This window comes from Canis lupus, chromosome 23 (assembly GCF_003254725.2).
Source record: "Canis lupus dingo isolate Sandy chromosome 23, ASM325472v2, whole genome shotgun sequence".
Lineage (NCBI taxonomy): Eukaryota > Metazoa > Chordata > Mammalia > Carnivora > Canidae > Canis > Canis lupus.
The window spans coordinates 48529738-48554204 of record NC_064265.1 but is presented as its reverse complement, the minus strand read 5'-3'; the positions used below and the strand labels follow the sequence as shown (position 1 = coordinate 48554204).

Sequence of the window (24467 nt, the reverse complement as noted above, 5' to 3'; positions counted from 1 at the left end):
ATTGCTGGTAAGTATATGTAGTTTTATTTTATAATCAACTACAATCAAAATGTACTCTAAAGATGGCATTCTAGCCTTTTATTTCTTCCTTTCTTTCTCCCCCCCCGCCCCTTTCTCTTTGTGGAGGGCAATCTGAGATGCTAAAAATGAACCATTGTTTTACTTACATTTTTTTGATTATTGGTGAAATTGAGTATCTTTTCACATGTTTATTCTCCACTTGTATTTCTTCCTTCAATTGCTTTGCCCACTTCCTTTTTTTCTTTTGGGATGTTTATCTCATTGATTCGGAGAAACTCTTTATAACTATAAAACTTTGTCTTATGTATGCTGCAAATATTTTCTCCTAGGATGCCATTTGTTTTTTTACCTTTGCTTTCAGCATCAATTTCTACACAGACATTTTCAATTTTTCTGCAATAAAATCTGTCCCTTTTATTTTGTCATTTCTGATTTTCATTCCAGATTTGTAAAGGTCTTCCTCAAACAGCATTTAAAAGGCATTATTAAGACTCAAGGAATTATTTTTGCTTATAACATGAAAAGGAATCTAATTTAATTTTATAATGGAAAGCCAATTGATTCTATTTTGAAATGCCATCTTTGTGATATACTATATTTTGTTTCTTGACTACTTATCATATTTTGCCATTATCAACCTGTATTAATTACTGTAGCTTCATATTATGTTTGTAAATCTACCTTATTAGTCTGTTTCCAAAATTTCTTGGTTATACATAAACATTGATTCTTGCAGATAAATCTTAGGAGGAACTTGCATGTGCCAAGTAAAATTTCATTGATATTCTATTAAGTTTTTTTATTAAAATTGTACTAAATTGATGAAATAAAATTGCCATATTTACAATAGAGTTTTCCCATGTGGAAACATTGTCTCCTATTTATTCAGGAGTTCTTTCATTATAGTGTTTTTTCATATTGCTCTCACATATTTCTATAGGTTTATTACTATTTTGAATGGGACCTTTTTAAAATATATTTTTAATTGGTAACTGCTATTGATGTCTTAACATTTACCCACAGTTTAGCAACCTTACTAAATTTCCAAATTAGTTCTTTTTTAGAGTCTCTTCTTCAGAATTTCTAAGTAGACATTTTCACATGAAAATTGTGATAATTGTATCTCTTCCTGCTCAATATTTATGTTTCATATTCCTTTTCCTTGACTGTTATCTAGCTAAGAACAATGCTAAAGAGTAGGACTGATTTCAAGTATTTCTTTTCATCTATAAAAACTGAGCCCTGTCCAGGTCTCCTTTTCCTTCAGTCCACCTTGGTTACGTGCTTTTATTCCATATTCTTATAATTCTCCAGCCTAGGTCTTTGGTAGCATGAGTCACATGGAAATGCAATTGTTTACGAGCTTGGTATTTGTGTATTCTATGAACTCTTAAGATATGACAGCCTCTTCATTCCTTGCTACAGACCCATCAGCTAACCCAATCTTAATACATAATAGTGGTTCAGTTAGTCTGTTTTTTTTTTTGCTACTTATCTCTCTCCATTTTAGCCTTCCTTCCATATTGCAAGACAGTTGGAAATTGTTTATTTTACTCAAATTGTTAGATGTCTTCCTGAATCTCTATCCCTTTTACTTCTCCCTTCATTCAAGGTCTCATTTTCCCTCACCTGGAGGAATGTTTCTCTAACTTAAATAACATACAGGTCTCTCTGAAAGAAAAGAATAAATCCATGAATCTTACTGTCCAATCAAATTTTTATGATTTTGTTTAAGGACGTATAAATAATATTCAGTAAAACTCTTTACATTTACAGTCCTTATACAAATCTAAAAGCAAAATAAATTTATACATGAAATACTTTCATAACCAGTAACATTAAAATTACCAAATTGGCTTAAAGTGACAGTACCATTTTGCTGAAATTAACATGTCAATTGTGGATTAAAAGTGTAAAGATGTATGCTCACATCTGCTTCTGTACAATCTGTCTCTGTGTTTTGACTTGTGTGACTCTCAAATGAAGACTATCCCTTTGAATAAGAATGTTTCACAGTTGGGGATCCCTGGGTGGCTCAGCGGTTTAGTGCCTGCCTTTGGCCCAGGGTGCAATCCTGGAGTCCCAGGATGGAGTCCCATGTTGGGCTCCCGGCATGGAGCCTGCTTCTCCCTCCTCCTGTGTCTCTGCACCTCTCTCTCTCTCTATGTCTATCATAAATAAATAAATAAATATCTAAAAAAAAAAAAGAATGTTTCACAGTGTAATTTTTTTTTAAAGATTTATTTGAGAAAGAGCAAGCCCCATGAGTGTGCGAGTGGTGGGAGGAAGAGAAGGAGGGAATCTGCAAGCAGACTCCCTGCTAATCATGGAGCCCAACGTGGGGCTCAGTCTCACCACCCACCCATGAGATCATGACACTTAACCAACTGAGCCACCCGGGCACCCGTCAAAGTCTAGTTTTGATAACACAAGACTTTGTGTACTATTTTCAAATAACAGACTTCGTACTTAGCTAAACTCTGGCACTATGCAATTCTCGAATGTCGTTAATGTCATTTAATAACTCAGTAAAGCTTGTTTGTTCATTTAAGTAAAGTTAACATGAGAGAATTACTGAAATCACATTATGTGGATGTATGATATCAGATACAAAGAAATCTTTATCACATCTGCTTTTATATGAACTGCTCATCAGTGATGCACAATTAATATAAAGATACAGATAAAGATACGGTCATACTATTGATGCTCTAGTGAAGGTTCTTTTAAGACAGACATGCCAATACTGCTAAACACTGTATGAGGACTCAGTTTCTCATCCCATTTTTCTTTTTTAAACTAGTGTACTCCATAGGACTTTGTTTATATAGTGTACTATGTCGAAGAGAAAACAATTTTTTAAGCACTGAGATGGGGCCTTTTTTTCTTCTTGCAATAAAGTATAATGTAAGGAAGTTAAGTTTTCATATTACTAGCTCTCAGAATGAAGAAGGAAGTATTTATAATTCACATCATTAAATGACAACTTTTCTGATTAAATAACATTTCAGGGCAGCCCTGGTGGCACAGCGGTTTAGCACCGCCTGCAGCCTGGGTTGTGATCCTGGGGACCCTGGATCGAGTCCCACATCGGGCTCCCTGCATGGAGCCTGCTTCTCCCTCTGCCTGTTCCTCTGCCCCTCTCTCTCTCTGTGTCTCTATGAATAAATAAATAAAATCTTTAAAAAAATAATATTTCAGTCCATTTTTATTTTTATTTCAGTCCATAGAAAAAGCAAATTTCTGTCTTTGATAAAAATTGTTCTTAGGATAGGAAGTTTTTAATTTCTTCTTCTCATGACTTACGACTCAGAAAGCAAAGCTTTTGAAACTGTAAATCTTTTAATTCTTTTTTTCATTTTTTTAATAATAAATTTATTTTTTATTGGTGTTCAATTTGCCAACATACAGAATAACACCCAGTGCTCATCCTATCAAGTGCCCCCCTCAGTGCCCGTCACCCATTCACCCCCACCCCCCGCCCTCCTCCCCTTCCACCACCCCTAGTTCGTTTCCCAGAGTTAGGAGTCTCTCATGTTCTGTCTCCCTTTCTGATATTTCCTACCCATTTCTTCTCCCTTCCCCTCTATTCCATTTCACTATTATTTATATTCCCCAAATGAATGAGAACATATAATGTTTGTCCTTCTCCGATTGACTCATTTCACTCAGCATAATCCCCTCCAGTTCCATCCATGTTGAAGCAAATGGTGGGTATTTGTCGTTTCTGATGGCTGAGGAATATTCCATTGTATACATAGACCACATCTGCTTTATCCATTCATCTTTCGATGGACACCGAGGCTCCTTCCACAGCTTGGCTATTGTGGACATTGCTGCTAGAAACATCGGGGTGCAGGTGTCCCGGCGTTTCATTGCATCTGTATCTTTGGGGTAAATCCCCAACAGTGCAATGGCTGGGTCATAGGGCAGGTCTATTTTTAACTCTTTGAGGAACCTCTACACAGTTTTCCAGAGTGGCTGCACCAGTTCACATTCCCACCAACAGTGTAAGAGGGTTCCCCTTTCTCCGCATCCTCTCCAACATTTGTGGTTTCCTGCCTTGTTAATGTTCCCCATTCTCACTGGTGTGAGGTGGGATCTCATTGTGGTTTTGATTTGTATTTCTCTGATGGCCAGTGATGCGGACCATTTTCTCATGTGCGTGTTGGCCATGTCTATGTCTTCCTCTGTGAGATTTCTGTTCATGTCTTTTGCCCATTTCATGATTGGATTGTTTGTTTCTTTGGTGTTGAGTTTAAGAAGTTCTTTACAGATCTTGGAAACTAGCCCTTTATCTGATACGTCATTTGCAAATATCTTCTCCCATTCTGTAGGTTGTCTTTGAGTTTTGTTGACTGTATCCTTTGCTGTGCAAAAGCTTCTTATCTGGATGAAGTCCCAATAGTTCATTTTTGCTTTTGTTTCTTTTGCCTTCGTGGATGTATCTTGCAAGAAGTTACTGTGGCTGAGTTCAAAAAGGGTGTTGCCTGTGTTCTTCTCTAGGATTTTGATGGAATCTTGTTTCACATTTAGATCTTTCATCCATTTTGAGTTTATCTTTGTGTATGGTGCAAGAGAGTGGTCTAGTTTCATTCTTCTGCATGTGGATGTCCAATTTTCCCAGCACCATTTATTGAAGAGACTGTCTTTCTTCCAATGGATAGTCTTTCCTCCTTTATCGAATATTAGTTGACCATAAAGTTGAGGGTCCACTTCTGGGTTCTCTATTCTGTTCCATTGATCTATGTGTCTGTTTTTGTGCCAGTACCACACTGTCTTGATGACCACAGCTTTGTGTACAACCTGAAATCTGGCATCGTGATGCCCCCAGATATGGTTTTCTTTTTTAAAATTCCCCTGGCTATTCGGGGTCTTTTCTGATTCCTCTTTTCTTAATTCTTAAGATCAATTTCAAATGCCATCCAGGTATGAAATCTCTTTACCAAAAGTGGTTATTCCTTGGATTCCATAGAGCTTGGTTCTTATCTCTACTAAAATAGTTGGAACTAAGATTTTATTTTCTTTGTTACATGCTTTTGTCACCCAATTATATCTATGAGGTCTTTGAAGGAAGAGATAGTACATCTGTGTACCAATGAAAGTTCAGAATCTTATACGCACTGTACTCGCCCCTTATCCGTAGGGGATACATTCCAAGACCCAAAATGGGATGTCTGAAACCCTTGTTAGTACCAAACCCAAAATCTATTATGCTTTTTTCTATACAAACATACCTATGCTAAAGTTTATTTTTTTATATTTTTTTATTTTTTTTAAAGTTTAATTTATAAATTAGGCACAGTAAGAGATGAACAGAAATAACTAATAATAAAACGGAACAATTAAAACAGTATATAAAAGTTATGGGAATGTGTTCTCTGTCTTTCTCAAACTATCTTATTGCACTGTATTTATTCCCTTCTTCTTGTGATGAGATGATAAAATACCTACATGATGAGATGAAAGTGAGGTGAATGACACAAGCACTGTGACATAGCGTTGTGCTACTACTGACCTTCTGCAGAAGGAGGATAGTCTGCTGTCAGATCACACTGAAATTGTGAAAAGTGAAACTGTGGCTAGGGAGGACTACTATAACACTCAGCAAATGTTTAATGAATGGATAAATTAAAAAAAATAAATAAATGAAGGCCATTTCCCCTTTGCTGAAAGTTGCTACCACTCAAACAATGCTTTGGTATAGTAATGAACCTAAGTATTGTCCCTATTTCCCTGCTTCAGTCACACATGTGAAGTTGATGACGTTCTTTGCCTCAGCAGAAGGGTAAGCTGAACTTTATAATGTAAGTGTTCAAAGTTTTCAACCCTTTATGGTACAAAGCCCTAAAATCAGGTTCCCAGGAACCTTTATGGATAAAGAGGATTCAAGATCTCTCCATAGAGAATAACTGCAAAAGACTGGTAACATGTCTCATATATCCTAGACTGTATTTTTCATTGTCCTTAAATTCAAAGAATTGGGCATGAAGGCACCTAAATGAATCTTATGATACATCCTCCCTTAAAAATTTCTTTTAGTAGAAGAGAAGTCCTGGCCTTCTTCCAGCCACACTTAGGTCCATTTACAGAATGCCCATGGCAAATAAGGTGACCAACTATCCTGGTTTTTCTAGAACTAAGAGGTTTCCTGAGATGCAAGAATTTCAGTGCTAAAGCTGGCATAGTTACAGGCAAACAGGAAGGTTGATCATCCTAAATTGGCAAAATATGATGAGCCCTCATGCCAATTCCCCTGTAAAGACACATTTAAGCCAATTTAGTTAGTAACTCAGCTAAAAAGTAACTTTTAGGTAGACAGCACATGTATAAAAAGTGTCTATTGACCATCTTCCTACCCTTTCTTTTTCCAGACTAAAACATTTCTTTAGTTAGGGATTGCAAACCTTACTGTGCAGCAGGATCACTTGGAGGGCTTGTTAAAATAGATCACTGGAACTCATCCCCGAAGTTTCTAATTCAGTAGATCTGGAATTGGGCTAAAAAAATCTGCATTTCTTACAATTTGTAAGGTAATGCTGATGACACCAATCTGGGAATCTAGCTTTCAGAACATTGCTCTAGGAGTTTGGTATCTTCTGAGACTAACGTAATTGAAAAAGAAAACAAGTCAACTGAAGTAAGAAGGCATGAATCAATAATATAAAATACTGGCTATTATAGGATTTAGTCTGTTTTCTTTCATTTCTTAAGTACTTATCCATGGTGAGTACAGATTTTTAAAAATCTTAACATGTGAAGTCTTAAATATAATATAGAAGGTTCTAACCTTAAGAACATTTTTTGCAGAGATGTGAGGAAGTTCTCTATTATTGGATTTACTTTAGTGACTGTGATTTCTCTGTGAAAAAGCAAGCACGGTGTAGCACAGTTTAGCACAGTCCTGGGACATCTGGTTCCTCTTCTGTATGCTCAAACCTAACAGCTGAAATATACTTCATACTTAATCTGAATCACAGTTTCACAATTATTATTCTCTCTGACATACTAAGCAGGAAGAAAGTGCATTTTGATAACAATCTGCATTTCTTTCAACCTATGCAAACTTTTTAATGTAACAAAAACATAAAAGCAATTCCAGATTGTAAATATGCATTCAATTTTTGGCCCACATTCTGCCTTTGGAAACATCTACTGCTGCGCCCAGCAATACTCAAATTTGCCTTAAACTACAAGAATATGTCCTCTATCTTCAAAAAATAGGTTCCTGGATGTCCTCATTTAGATGTTATATTTGACTAGGAGAAACTGAACTATAGGTTTTAGATGGAAGAATTTAAATCTCATTGATAAACGTTTCTAGGGAAATGCATTTTGGATAAAATGGAAAAACTTTACCACAGTGATAAATAAAATGAATTTCCAAATGGCCTAATTTCAGAAACCAGTTTTCAATAATAACAATTTGTTTTTGTCCCCAGCGTTCTGGTGGTGCCCTGGCCATTCCCTTGTGCGCATTCCAGGGGACCGTGTCTCTCCAAGCGCCTACAGGGAAAACCCTATCTCTATCTACCTATGAGGTAAGTGCAGAAGGACAAAAAATAACCCCAGCCTCCAAGAAAATAGAAGTCTATCGATCCAAAAGTGTTGGCCATGAACCAAACTCAGAAGACACTCCCTCCACATTTGCGGACACCAGCGTGAAAATACACTTGGAAGTTCTCGAAATTTGTGATAATGAAGAAGCCTTGGACACTGTGTCAATCATTAGTAACATCAGCCAGTCCTCGACACAGGTCAGATCTCCATCCCTACGCTACTCAAGGAAAGAAAACAGATTTGTTTCCTGTGATTTAGGGGAAACAGCCTCATACTCTCTCTTTTTACCCACGAGTAATCCTGACGGTGATATCAACATCTCCATTCCGGACACTGTTGAAGCACACAGGCAAAACAGTAAACGGCAGCATCAAGAGAAGGATGGTTACCAGGAGGAAATCCAGTTATTAAATAAAGCTTACAGAAAAAGAGAGGAAGAAAGCAAGGGTAACCAGTGATCATTTGGTCTAATAAAGGCAAGAAGGGAGTCTGTGAGTTCAAACTGCTCAACTAAACATTTTTGTTCTGAGGCTATTTGATTTCCTTTATTTCTTGTTGGTTTACATAAGCATTACAGATTTTGTAGTTAATTGTTTTTAGGCTAAGCAGCTGGAACTTGTGTACACACTTAAGTGCTTTTGATGTATTATCTGTAGATCACACACTGTGGTAATTAAAAGATTTGTTTCTTATCCGATTCCTAAAGCTGTTTTCTAGATTAAATATCAGCCTCATTTACTAAAGTTTTTGCCTTCTGGTCATCCTCAGAGTAAAGAGAAAATTGCAAAAATTCAGTGAATATACTGTTCATATGCTCATGTTTCAACACATAATGCTGGCCTTTACTGCAAGGGGTGAGAAGATATTTTGGGAATGGAAGAAATGTAGCAAAACTCTGAGTTTATTTAAAGAGACTTGCCTACATGTGCCTAGCAAAACAAGCTTATTACAGTTACTGCTTTAGCTTTACACTCATGTCTAGGAAATATATTCTCATGTAAAATGGCAGACTAGCTTCCAACTTTGAAACATGCATGCCTGTAGTCTGTAAATAATTGTTTCCTTCATTTCTATAAAGTACAAATTGCTTACTAAATGTTTTTCTTCCTTTCACTCTTAAATGTATTTTCCTTTCATCTTTTCATTATGTCAAGACTGCCCTTGACACAAAATGCTGTGTGTTACAAGTGAAATTAGTAATCCATCACTCAAACATTACTGGAAAAAGGTTGTAAATGTACACATTATCATTTCTAGAATTGTTTTATTTAAGCAGAAATTTGGGAAAAACACTGCCAGATTAAGTTCTGTGAGGTATACTCAGCTAGATTAACAAACTTCTGGGTAAAGTAGAGGAAAATCCACTAAGTAAAAAAATAAAAGTGTGTTTCTAAAGCTGCAGATTTGGCAAATTTTCTCGGCCATTCTTGAAGTACAGAAAATTTTAGTACAAATATTGTTCTAACTTTAGGTGCTTTTGAGTTTTTTTTTTCTCAAAGATATGTATATCTCAAGCAAATTCAATATATTTTATTAAATGAGTGTAAGGTATACATTTCAAGACTAATTTTAAAAGTAGTTATGCAATGTTTGCAAATGTTATATTGCATAAAACAGGAATCACCTTGTCAGAATATTAGCAATGTATATTTCAAAAATTACAAATTGATTTTACTTCAAAATGCTTTATTCTGATCTTCCTTTAAACATACATTAAATGCATTACTGAAATATTTATTTTCCAAGGTTATTGAGTTGACATTTTACATGGTATCTGATTTTGTGTGCCTCACTCACATATCTTATTTACTATTACTATTTATTACTATTATTTACTATTACTATTTATTACTTATTTACTATCTTATTCACCTCACTCACATATCTTATTTACTATTTACAGATGGGGTTATTATTTTTTTAATAATTTACTTTGGTTTCTATTTTATTATACTGAGTCAGAATTCTAAATTACTTGACATGAACTTTCAGAATGTTTCATCTTCAGAAGACTTTTTTTTTTTTTTTTTTGCCAAAAAGAACTTATTTTCAAAGTAATTATCTCAATGGACTTTATCTTTCATTTAATCTCTCAATAGCTCATCTTCTAAACTTCGGAAACAAAGGTAATGCCATTAATAAAGTTTGTAAAGCAAGACTCAAATAATGCATAACATATAAGTTCAAATTCAAACATATTATCATGACAAATTTATTTAAAAAGACTTTTTATATCCTTAAAATTGAGGGCTACTTTATTTTATTTTATTTTTTAAGATTTATTTATTTAGTTTAGAAAGAGATAGAGAGACTCGGGGGGGGGGGGCTGGAACGGCAGAGGGAGAGAGAGAATCCTGCAGCAGACTCCCCACTGAGCGCAGAACCCAACTCTGCTCTAAGCTGGGCTTGATCCCAGAACCCTAAGATCATGAGTTGAAATCAAGAGTCAGCTGCTTAACTGACTGAGCCACTTAGATGCCCCATAATGGAGGGCTATTTTACCATAATGACAGATGGCTAGACAAATCAAATATTATAGATTAATAGCATTGAATGCCTGTTTTAAAAGTTGAAAAAAATAAAGATAAAAGTTGAATATTCTAATAGTGCTTTGATATATTAAATTAGGTGTATAGTTTTACAAAAGAGAAAGGTGATTTTTGTTGCCTTAAAGTACAGTTTTTGGCAGCAAGGAAATTAGAAACAGAATCATAACAAAAGTGAAGAAAATAATAAAGATTTAAACAGAAACAAATCCTTTATAATTGCTACAGCTCTTCAATGCATAGGAGAAGATGATGGAAATCAAGATCTAAAGAGCACAAGAACTCAACTGGAAGACAGTAATACTCCTTTTCCCTCTTATGCATTATTTTCTTTTCATTGGACTTGGGCCTATGCTGAGAGAACTGGAAAAAACAAAACAAAAAAACTAGGATATTTCCATTTAAGTGCCCTTAGCTATTAACTATACACTAGATACACGTAAAAGTTTTGCTGTATTAGGGGCACCTGAATGGTCCAGTCAGTTAAGTGTCTGCCTTCAGCTCAGGTCATGATCTCAAGGTTCTGGGATTGAGCCCCATGTGGTCATTGTGTCGTCATCATCATCGTCATCCAATCCAATTGTAGTTGAAGCTATAAGAAAAATCTACAGGGGCTACGACTAAGCATGAATGGCTCCTCTCAATCCTTGTTAAGAAAGAGTAAGGGTATGTAAGCTACATCAGTATAAAGTCTACTTACTATTTAAAGTGATTATGATTGTTAAAATGTGTTTCTGGTATAGGAAATACCTTTATAGATATCCTATGCTGTATTTAAATACCTTACCCTGTTAGGCTTTATTAGTAGTACTATACTCTGCATAATTTATTTTCTCTATAAACTGATCAATCTGAAGACAAAAACTATTACCTAATAAAAATATCACCATCTGGTGGTGACTTCTACAAACTGAAAAGACATAATACCTAAGACTCCCAGTTAATATAAACATGGATATAATCTCAAAGAATTGTGATTGGCAGAGGCAACCATTTTGAAATCCACAGCATTATTCAGAATATAAAAACCATTTGGTTATACATTATTTGGAAGCTTTTCTCAACACGGTTCTTTAATATTGGATTTTATCAGATTTTCTCTTAATTTCTCATTCTATTCAGTTACTTTCATTCATTTATTCATTATAACATTTAATGAAAGCCTACTATATGCTAGAAATTGTTCCAGGTACTTAGGATTATGGATGTGAACAAAAACAAAACACACACACAAATATACATTATATATGTATAATGTATATACATAATGAGTTTGAGCCAAGTGCAAATTTAGAGAATACAATCCATACAAGACTTCCTTCACTTTTTTTTTTTAAAGATTTTATTTATTTGTTTATGAGAGAATGAGAGACAGAGAGAGAGGCAGAGACACAGGCAGAGGGAGAAGCAGGCTCTCTGTGGGGAGCCTGATGCAGGACTCGATCCCAGGACCCCGGGATCATGGCCCGAGCCTAAGGCAGATGCTCAACCACTGAGCCATGCAGTGCCCTGACTTCCTTCACTTCTGACACTGATTACAAGTTTGGGATATCCCCAAAACCATGATCAGTTTCAATAATTCACTAGAAGGACCCACAAAAGTCACAGAAATCTGTTTTCTTACTTACAGTGCATTACAGGGAAAGGATACAGATTAAAATGAGCCAAGAGAAGAAGCACATACAACAGAGTCCAGAAAAAGTCTATACATGTGGAGCTTCTGTTGTCTGCTCCCCATGAAGTCTTAGACAGCATTACTTTCCCAGCCATCAGTGTAAGACAGCATACAGGGAATATTGCCAAGAAGAAAAGCTCATTTGAAACTTGGTGTCTTTACTGGGGCTCCATCATGGTAGGAGCAGAGGCAAGCAATGGTTGACTGCTCACCTGATTGATTTCCAGCTCCTCAAGAAGTCAAGCTCTTTAGGAATGATGCAAAGTCCCACCTGAAATCACACGTTACTATTTAGCTGATCCACCACGCCAAAGTCACTCGTATAAAGCGTGATGTTCCAACCTCCTCAAAGGGGAGAGACCTCTCTTTGGATGGGGTTAAGTTCCACACTACACATTTGCATACCATACACGTGTACATGTATATATCTCAGGTAATGCTAAATGTATTGACAGAAAGTAGGTACCAGAGGTAATAAAAATGGTAAGAAAAATAACAGGACAATGATGGAAGGAGTGCTTTTTCAAATACTTCAGCTAGGAAAGGCTTCACTGATAAGGCAATATTTCATCAGTCAAATACAGTGATGAAACATGCTATGTGTTTAGGGAAATCATAGTTCTAGCAAAGGGAACATCAAGTTTCCAGAAGTGAGAGTATGCCTTTTGTATTTTGTGAAACCACTGAGGAGGTCAATGTAAATGCAAATGAGTAAGAAAGACAAATAGTGATTGGAAATAAAACCAGATAAGGGCAGGGAGGGACAGTTCATTAGGGCCTTGCAGACCAGGTACCTGTGGACTTTGAATCTAATTCTAAATGAGGTGGGAAGTGATTGGAGGGTTCTGAGCAAAGGAGTGACATATTTGAATACAAAATTACTGTCTTTAGTTGTCAAGGAGAAAAGACTATACAAGTAGAAACATGATTACGGAAGAAACAGGAGGAAATATTTTAGTAGTTTGGGTTGAGATATTTGCTAGGATTAGGGTTTAGCAGTGGAGATGGTGATGGTATTGTATTCTGAGTCAATAAATAGGAAGGATTTCCTTGGTAAATAAATAAATTACAAACTTCTTATACGTTTTTCTATGGAGCCTGTAGCTTGAGAGAAAAAAATTACCTCTGGCGTCTATTTTCTGTTACTACTTTGGAAAATCCCAATGTTTCTAATGTCCTCGATTTTTCAGAGGCTAGAAGCCTGAAAACTCTATTTTCCAGTCTTTCTTGCTGGCAAGTTTTCAGGTTTAGGACCTGCCAAAGAGAGGTATTTGTGCAAGATTTGGTAGAGTTGAAGAAAAGCAGCGGCAGTTAAATGAATGTTCCTTACTAGTTGAGCTTCTTCCTTTAAGATACGGTTCAGGGTTTAGGCTCTTTCTATCTTGTAGGTCCAACTTTTCATGATCATTATCCTTTTTATGATCATTATCCTCATTTACAGTAAGCTGGCAGGAGGGGAAAGGGCATGGAGGATCCTACAAGGACACTTCCAGGGATGGCCTGTAAGAACAGCACCTCAGTCACTGCAGCTTTTGCTATGGTGGAGACATACAGCCATTCCTAACTTCAACAGAGACTGGGAAAAATATCTATTTGTGCATAGGAAGAAGACACCTAAATTTGGTGAACGGCTAGCTAGCCAGTCTGTGCCACAGGCTATGACCCCTCACTAGACAATCACACGCCAAACTATAATACAATGTAAATAGTGCCTCCCCCCTGGTGTCATGAGATGCAGAGATACTGCATACCACAATCCAAGAATGGCACCTCTTCCCAAGGTTTGAGTTATTTGGTCTTGATTCTAGAACAGATTATATTGGTCCAAACCCTAGGTCAGTTTGTTTATATGATCTTTTTTCCAACTTAAGATACAAAGAAAATCATGTTTGTATGTCTTTCCTACAGTCTTGGGATCTCCATTTTAAAATGTATAAAGAACATATGTACATTCACATATACAAAAAAAAAAAAAAAACAAAAACATGTTCTTCTCAAGAACAAGCAGGAACTTCCTGCCATGGGGCAATCAAAATCCAAATACAAAATGACCACAATGACAATCTTTTGCAATATTATGCAAAACAATTTAAATTCTTGGATTCACATGGTCTTGAAACACTTCATTACAGAGGAGAATGTTTACCTTCATATAAGCATAGTTTCACTGAGTAATTTTTTCAGAAAAAAAAATATCTCAGAAGCAAATTTTAGTTTCTACCCACTTGACAGAAATACAATTACCAAAAGCTTTAAAATATGAGGGTCAAAAAATAGTAGGGTTGAGACAAATCCATAGTCATTTGGTTATAGTAGTAAGATATACCTACTTGCTTAATAGAAGCTTTAAGACTTTGTATTTTCATTATTTAGAAGAAAATTAAATGATTTTAAAATTTGTTTCTTAGTACTCATTCATAAAATTTTTTTCTAAATTCAGAAATTGCTTACATTGGACAGAGAAAAATCGACCAATTTAATGAAATTATGTGGTTTTCAAGGGAAAGTATGCTATGTAAGACACTCAAAATCTTTAACATGGATCCTAGAATCCATTTTTTTTCTTTTCATGAGAAACAGATGGAATTAGCAGACATTGACAATAATTCATAGTTACAATGACAAAATGTCTGGTTCGCCTGGAATAGTCCCAATTTACAATTGTTTCCTTAACATAATTTATAATGTCCTCTTTAACTTTTACAGAATTGCACAATAATTTACACACTCACTCTAGAGTTGTGAAGCAAGATATACCTTATCTGTATGTTTTTTTCCCCAAATACAGGATACCTATAGTAAATAAAAAGGAAACTAGGTAATGCCTATAAATTTCCTGCTAAAAGTACTCATTTGTTTTTTATTTTTCTATTACAGAATTTTAAAAATTCTCTTTCAGTATTTTGAGTGAAATAAGAAAATAATGATTGTATATCATCAAGACCTACCTTTAAAGAAGGTAATAAAAGGGGGACAAGTACATCATGCCTTCAGAAATTTAGCTTAAAGGTGAGGACATCCCCACTCCTACTGCTAACTGTAAAATACCCCAAGTCACAAAGAAAGCAGTGCCTTCTTGAGCCACTGAATGTTTGGACAATTAAATTAAAAGAGGAGGCTGAAAACAGATAATATCTTCATTTGATAGAGAATAAAGGGACAGAAAATTCTCTGATTTCTGCCTCTTATTGAAATATTTACAGTTCACTGCAATTAAAAGCATCAAAGGTATGCTCTGGACCAGAGCGTGTTATGTTAACTTTTCTTCCGCAAATTTCTCTACTCTTCATCCTACTCTCTGCACCAAAAGCCTGACTTGAACCAAACCATGGCAACAGACAGAAGCAAATGTTCTCTGCTTCCTGCTAGGTTTGGCCACTGGGGACTTCCAGCAAGAGACAAGAAACAAGGAAGAGAGTGAGGTCAGGGTATTTATTCCTCTTTCCCTGAAAAATTACCTTGGACAGGATCTTACCCTTTATCAGCAGTCACTGATTCTTGTAGAAAGCTGACTCTGCCACTTTGTTTCCGGAGGCTGGTACTCCCTTTCTTCATCCACTTGGGCCTAGAAATAGTAACATCTCTATTACTACTAACTCCAGCTTAACGAAATCTTCTATAGTCCCTTTAAAAGATCTTTTGTCCCTGCATATATACTTTAAATATGTATATGTACAAATGTCCCCTGAATAATGAATTACCCTGTTTTAAGATTGCCATCTATTTTCTTTCTTTTTTTCAGAATTTTATTCATTAATTTATGAGCAACACAGAGACACAGGCAGAGGGAGAAGCAGGCTCCATGCAAGGAGCCTGATGTGGGACTCGATCCCTAGACTCCAGGATCACGCCCTGGGCTGAAGGCAGGCTCCAAACCACTGAGCCATCCAGGGATCCCCAAGATTGCCATCTATTTTCTATAGAGACTCTAAATGACATATCCACCATCTATAACAGTTCAAGTGTGTTAAGTGTGTTCCACTTCAGCTGTACAGAGGAAAGAGCACTGGGCTAGGAATCAGAAGGCTTAGTTTCAATCTCTGATTCTAATTCTGACTCTACTACTGTGTGATCTACACTCAAATTCTCTAGAGCTCAGTTATTCTCAAGTGGATGTTAGAAAGATTAGGGATGAGGAGAGCCCAGGCAGATATGATTACCTGTAAAAACTCTTAGTCATACCATTATTTATAAAGTTTTAAAATACTAAATGAAAGTTAAGAATCTGCAACTTCTCGGTGTTATATAAAAACCCTACTATGACGAACATATGATTCTCTTCTACATTCAAGAAGAATACCCTTGGTGGATCTGGGTAAGACACAGGTTTGGTGTTCATTGATCAAGAGACCTCAGCGTTTACCAGTTTTAGAAAGAAAACCAGGACAAAATCCTGACTTGTCCAAAAGATTCTGCGAAGGTCAGAGAAGCAAGGAAACTGGTGATGGGAGCTGACGAAATTGGCATAAAGGAAGACAGATCAATTTGAGATAACAAAAAAGTAAAATCTCCCAGAATTCCAGGGGAATGCAGGAATTCAATAATTAACTTTTTCTTTAGCACAAATGCTGGATACACTAAAAAACTATAACCAGAGATTTTTAAAAATTATTTCAAAATATGGTGTGCTTTCAGATCTGTAAGCAGGAAATGTGAAAGCTGAGATGAAGGAGGGAGGTCAAAATTCAAACACATCTTCCCTCTCCTTCCCCCACCTAACCCATATTCTCTCACACGAATAAGACTTCCTTGTTCTTCTACTTTCTATGTATCAGGGATTTTCATTCCTTCATATCATCTTTCCTAAGCCTTTCACACTCTCTCCTCTCTGGAGTTATAACTGAAATGTCCGCTGGGGGACATGATTTAGAGGGGAGAGAACCAAAAATAGGTTGATTATTTCAAAAGTGTCTCTGATAATAGATAAATGAGATTTCAGTGATTGAAAATGGAAGCTTTATAAAGCAAGGAAGAATGAATAATGAATGCTGCTGACACCTAGTTTTTTCTGACATTCACAAGAATATGTTACTTCTTATGAAATATATCAGGTACAATGGTATCCTTGCCTTGGGTAGGTCTCATTCTTTTTAGTCCTTCCATCCCTGAGTTTCTTACTCTACCTGTAATAAAATAAAAAGAAGCCATAGAGAAAAAAAAATATGGCTATTCATAGTATCTGACGTTTAATAAGCACTCAATAAATGTTACTTATAGTATTATCATTCTTTTTCCTACTTCTAGTTGTCATATGGATAATAGCAGATGTGTCTGTCATACAACATAAGTCTGTAAAACTGTCATAACGGTGGTGCAACATGGTTTGAAGAGGGCCTAAGTTAGCACGTACAGCAAACTGCATCTTGTGAAGATGGACACAATATCTCTCATCCCACATGCTCTTCTCCCATCATGTGATGAGGTCTAACCGCCCTTAAACCTGGGTGGACATCTATAACCATCTCAACTAGTAACTCGTTGCTATAGGACTTCTGAGGTTAGTTACTAAAAATGTCACGTACTTCCACCTTGTTCTGTGACAACTGCTCTTGGAACCAGGCTGTCGTACTGTGAGGAGACTAAAACTAGGCCACACAGAGAAACTAAATGGAGAGGCTAAACTAAGTGTTCCAGCCCATAGCCAGCTACAGTTCCAGAAAAAAACCAGGATCGATGGCCACCTCTTTCAATGAAGAGGCCTCCAAATGATTCCAGCCCCCAGCTACCAAGTCTTCCCCTAAGAGAGGGGGAAGAAAGAGAGAAAAAGGCCTAATATAAGAATTTCATAATTACCTGAAATAAGGAAAATTAACTATCAATTTTAAGACGTTTCTGCCATTATTGCCTAGCAAGAAGGGAATTTAGACATTAGATCAGTAATAAAAAATTATGATAATAATGAAACCTTACATTTTGTCTACGTGAGTTGTGTTTCAAGTAAATTTATAATTTTACTATAATTGTTATAGTCAGGAAATGTTCTCCACAAATTTTCTTTCAAGGTAACTAAAATTTCCCAATTTGAGTTCCAAAATTTTATGTGACAAGATACTCTGAGTTATTTATTAATCCTCTTGTATTTTTCCTGATTTCAAAAGAGCCATTTCCTCCATGTCCCCTACCCCACCCCAAAACAGCCAGATTTTTATATATCTAGGATTACTCTTATCAGCATGGTCCCTTCTTTATGTCACCAGGAATAGGTAAGGGTCCATTAACGATTCCATTTTCCAAGAGGAACACTAAAAAGAATTTTCACCCAGTCCCTCAAGAATATGAGATCCATGAAAAAATTATGCTAAAGTTGTTTCATGGGGTTGGGGTAACGAAAATGGAGAATAAGAGATTCCCTAAGACTGGGAAATCTGTGGTTGGTTTCCCATAGTGGTGTGGTCTTGTGTGGCTCACCCTTGCTGCATTTTAGAAGTGGCTGGATTGGGAGGCCCATGCCTGTAGGCCTAGAGACCAAGCGCAGTGGGTTTAAAAGCAATGGTTCTGCATTCTGTGCCCAGCCCATGATCAGTGGAGACCACATTTATGAAAGACATCTTTTGGCCTGCCCAGAGCACAGGACAAAGCAGAGCATCAGAAAGAGTGACAATGGCAATTACAATGAGCCAGTCAATCCTTTTGCTTTCTGTCATTAGGAAACTTAAGAATTCTTGCAGATTCTAAGCAAAGCAGAAACACACACACACACACACACACACACACACACACTAACGAAAGTACTAACTGGTAACTTTTCTTCCCACTAATATCTTTGTGGTCTTTGCTTAGAAATCTTCCTTTTGCCCAGATTTTTACTACAGGGTCATTTGTTCCAAAGTGTCTGCCTAAAGCAATAGCCTCAAGCAATACCGTATTACTTCGTGCTGAAGAAGTTAGGAAAAATCAGTAATTTTAAATTTATAACTGAGATTCTGTTTAGGACCAACAAACATGAGGTGAAGAGAAATCATAGAATTTATCAGGAAATAGAGATAACACTACCTTTCTCTGGGGTTATCATTGGATCATGTGAAATCTGGAATAGATTACTTTTCTATTGCTGCCATAAGAAATTACCAGAAACTCAGAGTCTTAATTAGCACAAATATACTACCCTACAATTCTATAGCATAGACGCTTTGATAAGGGTCCTCTCTAGGCTAAAATCTAGGGGTTGGTAGGGTGTGTTCCTTTCTGGAGGCTCTAAAGGAGAATCCATTTCCTTCTCCAGCTCTGGATGTTGCCTGAATTCCATGACTTGTGGCCCCCTTCCTCCAACTTTAAAGTCAGCAGCAGTTGCCTGAGTCCTATCCCATCACTATGAAATTCTCTTCTGCCTCTTTTTTCCACTTTGAAGGATGCTTTTCATCACATAGAGCTCATCCAGATAATCTAGGATCATCTCCCCATTTTAAGGTCAGCTGATTAGCACCCTTAATTTCCCTCGGTCACGTAATTTAACATATTCATCATTCTAGGGATTAGGATATGGACATCTATGGCGGTCATTATTTTGCTGACCACAAATGTGAATTGCCTAGACCAATATTTAGCAAATGGTAGGCAACAAATAAATGCTAGTTTTCTTCCCCAGTTACTATTAGTCTTATTATTCCATTAGTCTGTTCAGTCTGTCCTAATAAAACACTACATATTTTAGTGGTATTACACTACTTTATTGGTCTAATAAATAAACACTATTAATGAATAAATAAGTACCATCTATTTATGCTATTTTTCTGTCTTAAATAACAAATTTCTTATAGTTCTGGAGGCTGGGAAGTCTAAGATCAAGGTGCTGGCAGATTTGGTTCCTGGCGAGAGCACCCTTCCTGGCTTATAGACAGCCTCTTTGTCCACCCAGGGTCTTTCTTCTGAGGAAAGAGAGAAGGACTCTCTGATATCTTTTCTTATAAGGACACTAATCCTGTAATATTAGAGCCCCAATGTGATGACCTCATTTATTTGTTTCCTTAGAGGTCCCATGTCCAAATACAGCTACCCTGAGGGTTAGGTCTTCAACAGAAATTTTGAGGAGACCCATTCAGTTCATAACACTCTCACCTAACAATCCACATTATTTCCTTCGAATTTTGCCCCGACCATCCCCAATAAGCCTACTCAATCTTACCTGTTGAATAATTAACATATTTGTCATATCAGGTATGTCCAGTGAATTTCAATACATTTATTGGAACTATTCATTCCTATAGTCTTAATCTTATTTGTCAAGGACTAACCAAAATATATCTCAGTCTGCTCTCTCTGTGCTTTTAACTCACATCATCAACCACTATCTAGACATCTCAATTTTTTTGTTTCACGGGCTCTTCAAACTCCACATGTATTATTTAAATGCATTAACTCAACCCTTCCCCAATTAAAAAAAAAAAAAACCCTCCTCATCTGTGTTCTTCATCTCTGGTTATGGTATCTCTTTATTTGGTAGTCAATCAAATCTTAAACTCAAGAGTTATCTGATGCTTTCCTCTATTGTCCACGTTCAGTGAAACATCAAATCTGACATTTTTTTATCAGTCAGTATCTCTTAATTCTAGTTCTTTCCATATGTCATCTTGCCTCTCCTAAACCAGAGCCTTTTAACTAGCCTCTCCATATCCACTCTTGCATCCTCCATTCCTTTCTCCTCAAAATAGCCAAAAAAAATCACTCTCCTGCCTAAAGTTTACTGCTGTTCTCTATGTGGCATATAAGGTCTCCATGATTAGGCTTTTTTCTACCTCTTTGGTCTTCTCCAACAGTGTTGACATTTAAGGGTAGACTTTCCTCACTCTCCAATATCTTCTTATTTCTCTTCTTATACATTGTTCCTTCCACCGCTAAGCATCTCTCTCCCCTCCCGCTTAGTTTGGCTAAAGTCTCCCTCGCTCAAAAGTCACTGCTTAATCTCTCATTCTTTAAGAAAGACTTACCTGACATCAAAATCAAATTATTTTGCCATAACCTCTTATGGCTGTTGGGAAAGAAAATTGTTTCCTCCCCAATCTTAGGTTTATTTTTGGGGCCTGCAAATTAAACCAAGAAGAGACAGATTAGCAAAAGAAGGGGCAGATTTAATCACATACCTGTGGGACTTCACATAAAAATGTGATTCAAGGAGATGGTTGGAACTTGGGGCTGATCTACTGTCTTAATAGGGGAAGGGGAGGAGGAGAAAAGTACTCATGGGAAAACGACTTCTAGGAAGGAAAAATGGGCTCTTATGAGCATAGATGGAATATACAATAGTTTTGTGACAATTCCTGCTCAGGTGTGATGCTGATTTCTAGTCTCCAGAGATAAGAGTCAATCTTGCAAGCTCTCAGGGGAAGGGATTTATGATGATGGAATTCTTTTGGGAGGCTCTGCTTTTAGGCAGTTAAAACATTTCAGGAACTCAAATGTCTCTGCTCAAAATAATTTGTATGCTACAGGGGTGTAGTCTGGACCCCTTCAGAGCATACAGTATCTTCCTTTCTTTGCTCGTCGCACAATCACTTCTTTGGCCTTTACTGTCTCGAGAGCATAAACAAATGAAAGCTGATGCCACATTTGTCTTGTTCAGTATCCCTGGCACCTTTAATTTAAACCTGTTAAAAATATGTCAAATGAACTGGATGTCCTCTGGTGAATATCTGGGCCTATGTGGCCCAGTCGCTTGATTTATTCAAGAAGAGTTTGTGCTCAACACAAAGTGACCTGGTCAACCAACCGTACATGGCTTCACAGGAACATGTGAATCTTCGGCTGCCTTTTTATTCAAATTTCCTAAGAGTTTCTGTACTGATTTTTGGCATCCACGCTCCTTGTTATGCTGTTGGATAAAGGCAATAAATAATGACAGCTCTGTAAGAGATGCAGGGACAGTCTTATACTTATTTGAAACAAGTGTCGAACTGTTTTCAAGATGCAGCTACCCCCCCCCAAAATATATATATATGGTGAGCTCATTTTTTTTGGGGGATAGCTACATAAAAATATATATGGTGAGCTCATTTTTTGGGGGGTAGCTACATAAAAATATATATATGGTGAGCTCTTTTTTGGGGAGGGTAGCTATAGAAAATAAATATATATATGGTGAACTCATTTTTTTGGGGGGTAGCTACAAATATATATATATATATGGTGAGCTCATTTTTTGGGGGTAGCTACATTAAAAAATATATATATGGTGAGCTCATTTTTTTGAGAGGGTAGGTACATAAGAAATATATATATGGTGAGTTCTTTTTTTTGGGGGGTAACTACATAAAAAATATATATGGTGAGCTCATTTTTGGGGGGTAGCTACAAAAAATATATATATGGTGAGCTCATTTTGGGGGGATAGCTACATAAAAAAATATATATGGGGAGCTCATTTTTTGGGGGGTAGCTACATAAAAGGAATATATATATGGTGAGCTCATTTTGGGGGGGTAGCTACATAAAAAAATATATATGGTGAGCTCATTTTTTGGGGGGCAGCTACATTAAAGAATATATATATGGTGAGCTCATTTTGGGGGGGTAGCTACATAAAAATATATATTTGGTGAGCTCATTTTTTTTTTCTTTTGGAGACTTTTAGGAGAAAGTGGAACCATGCACAGGTTGTCTCATGGTGTCAAGAGATGTCTTACTGTCCAGCGCCTCGTTGGAAGCAAACTGCAGACTTCACTACGGGTAATAAAGTACAAAGCGAACCCCACTTCCTCACACGCTGCGCGTCGGTAAAGGGCACCTGCGAGGCTGGGCAGGTGCAGAGGCAGACACCTGGGGACGCACGCGCCGTCGCCCGAGCCACCTCGCGGGCCACCGCGGCCGCCCGCCCGCCCGTGACGTCACCGGAAGTGGGTGCTGTGACGCCCCGACGGCCCTCCCACTCGCGCCGGGCGCCGGAAGCAAAGCGGAAGTGGACGTGCACCCGCTTCCGGGCCCGGGCGCCATTTCTAGCGGCTGCAGGTTCTCACGAGTTGCGGTCGGCTGGGACCATGAGCTACGATTACCACCAGAGCTGGGGCCGGGATGGCGGGCCCCGCAGCTCCGGCGGCGGCTACGGAGGAGGCCACGGAGGGAGCCGAGGCCCCGGCGGCGGAGGCGGCGGCGGCGGCGGTCGAGGCGGCCGAGGCCGACACCCCGGGCACCTGAAGGGCCGCGAGATCGGCCTGTGGTACGCGAAGAAGCAGGGTCAGAAGAACAAGGAAGCGGAGAGGCAGGAGGTAACCCTGAGACTCGGTCGCGCACACGGGGGCACGGGGCCGACTCTGGGCCCCCCGCCCCCCCCGCCCCTGGCTTCCGGTTGCTTTGTGGTTTCTGCGCCTGCGCCGAGGTGCCGGCGGGGACTTCCGGTGCGGAGGCTGCGCGGTGGGAGCTGCACCGCGGGAGCTGCGGCCCGCACCGCGGCCTCCTCCATCATCGGTTTGCGCAGAATCAAAGCTGCCAAAGCGCCGTTGGCACTTGTAGGTCGTTGAGGAAAAAATGGTCCAGCTTTCATTCACGTTTATCAAAATAACCACAAATCCAGGGCTTTTGTGTTCTGTCCTGTCTGTCTGTCTTTATGTTGGGCGGGGGGAGTTCCGGTTCATCAGCAAGTTCCTCTTTGGGCATCAAACTTAGGATCCTAGAAAAAAGAAAAAAAAAAAAAAAAAAAGGAAGAAATTCCAAATTCCAAAAGATGTTTTGATTTAGTCTCTTCAGGCTTTGTATCGAAGATCTGTAGCGAGGGAAGCATAAGTGTCTTTGAAAAAAGAAAATTTTTTTTTTCTTTGTTAAACAGAAGCTTTCTTACCAGGAGTGGAAAGCTTTTTAGTGACTTCTTTAGAAGCACCTTTCGTATTAGACACAGAATGTATGCAATTAAATCCTCGCTTAGGCTTCTGTTTCTTTCTTTATTTAAAGATTTATTTATATATTCGTGAGAGGCACAGACTGAGAGAAGAGAGGGGCAGAGACACAGGCAGAGGGAGAAGCAGGCTCCACGCAGGGAGCCCGACGTGAGACTCGATCCCGGGACCCCGGGGTCACGACCTGAGCCGAAGGCAGGTGCCCAGCCTCAAGCTGAGCCACCCAGGCGTCTCTATTTCTTTGTCTTTGACCCGTGTCATTTTTATCCAAGTGTTTTTGTTTTTGTTTTTAGATTTATTTAGACAGAGAGAGGCAGAGACACAGGCAGAGGGAGAAGCAGGCTCCCTGCAGGGAGCCCGACGTGAGACTCGATCCCGGGTCTCCAGGATCACACCCCGGGCCGAAGGCAGGCGCTTAACCGCTGAGCCCCCCGGGCTGCCCTCCAAGTGTGTTTTTGATATCATCCATCTATCTTCACACCTTATCACATTCTTCTCTTAAAGAAAAAAAGTGTGTGTGTGTGTGTATTTGTGAGCCCAAATTTGTTCATTGGATGAACTTTTTTTTTTAAAATGAAGCTCATCTAAGTCATCTTGAAATTGGAAGAATCATTGGCTGATTGCTGTAACTAGAAAGTTAAAACGGGCTCACATTTTATTTAGCCCATTTCCCACATGATGTGATGGGGATCTGAAGAAATTAGACATTGCCTGGGAAAATAAGACGTAAACAGATGAAAAGTTTGATCAGGAAAAGTCGTTCATTGTTAATTCCATCTAAAGCTAGTTGTGTGATGGATCATTGTGAATGGAACTCTGGATTTCTACCCTCTCCTCAAACCTTCT

At 38.0% G+C, this 24467-nt stretch overlaps 2 protein-coding genes across 6 annotated transcripts in view; both read left to right on the top strand.

The window, feature by feature from the left end:
- GPR149 (G protein-coupled receptor 149) overlaps positions 1 to 9314 on the top strand; it is a 65410-nt gene extending 56096 nt beyond the window's left edge. The window contains exon 4 of the mRNA XM_025436152.3: positions 7464 to 9314. Within this exon, the coding sequence (XP_025291937.1) occupies positions 7464 to 8039 (576 nt within the window). The 3' untranslated portion in view covers positions 8040 to 9314. The remainder of the gene's footprint in view (positions 1 to 7463) is intronic.
- Positions 9315 to 10703: 1389 nt separating this feature from the next.
- The window catches only part of DHX36 (DEAH-box helicase 36), a 63724-nt gene continuing 49960 nt past the window's right edge, over positions 10704 to 24467 (top strand). The window contains exons 1-3 of one of the 5 annotated variants that reach the window (XM_035705092.2): positions 10704 to 10793; positions 14680 to 14811; positions 22367 to 22461. In XM_035705092.2, coding sequence (XP_035560985.1) covers positions 22381 to 22461 — 81 coding nt within the window. In that variant the 5' untranslated portion in view covers positions 10704 to 10793; positions 14680 to 14811; positions 22367 to 22380. Of the gene's footprint in view, positions 10794 to 14679; positions 14812 to 22358; positions 22462 to 22641; positions 22998 to 24467 lie in introns of those variants that run through there. The other 4 variants (XM_035705093.2, XM_035705091.2, XM_025436151.3 and 1 more) reach the window with 4 other exon arrangements.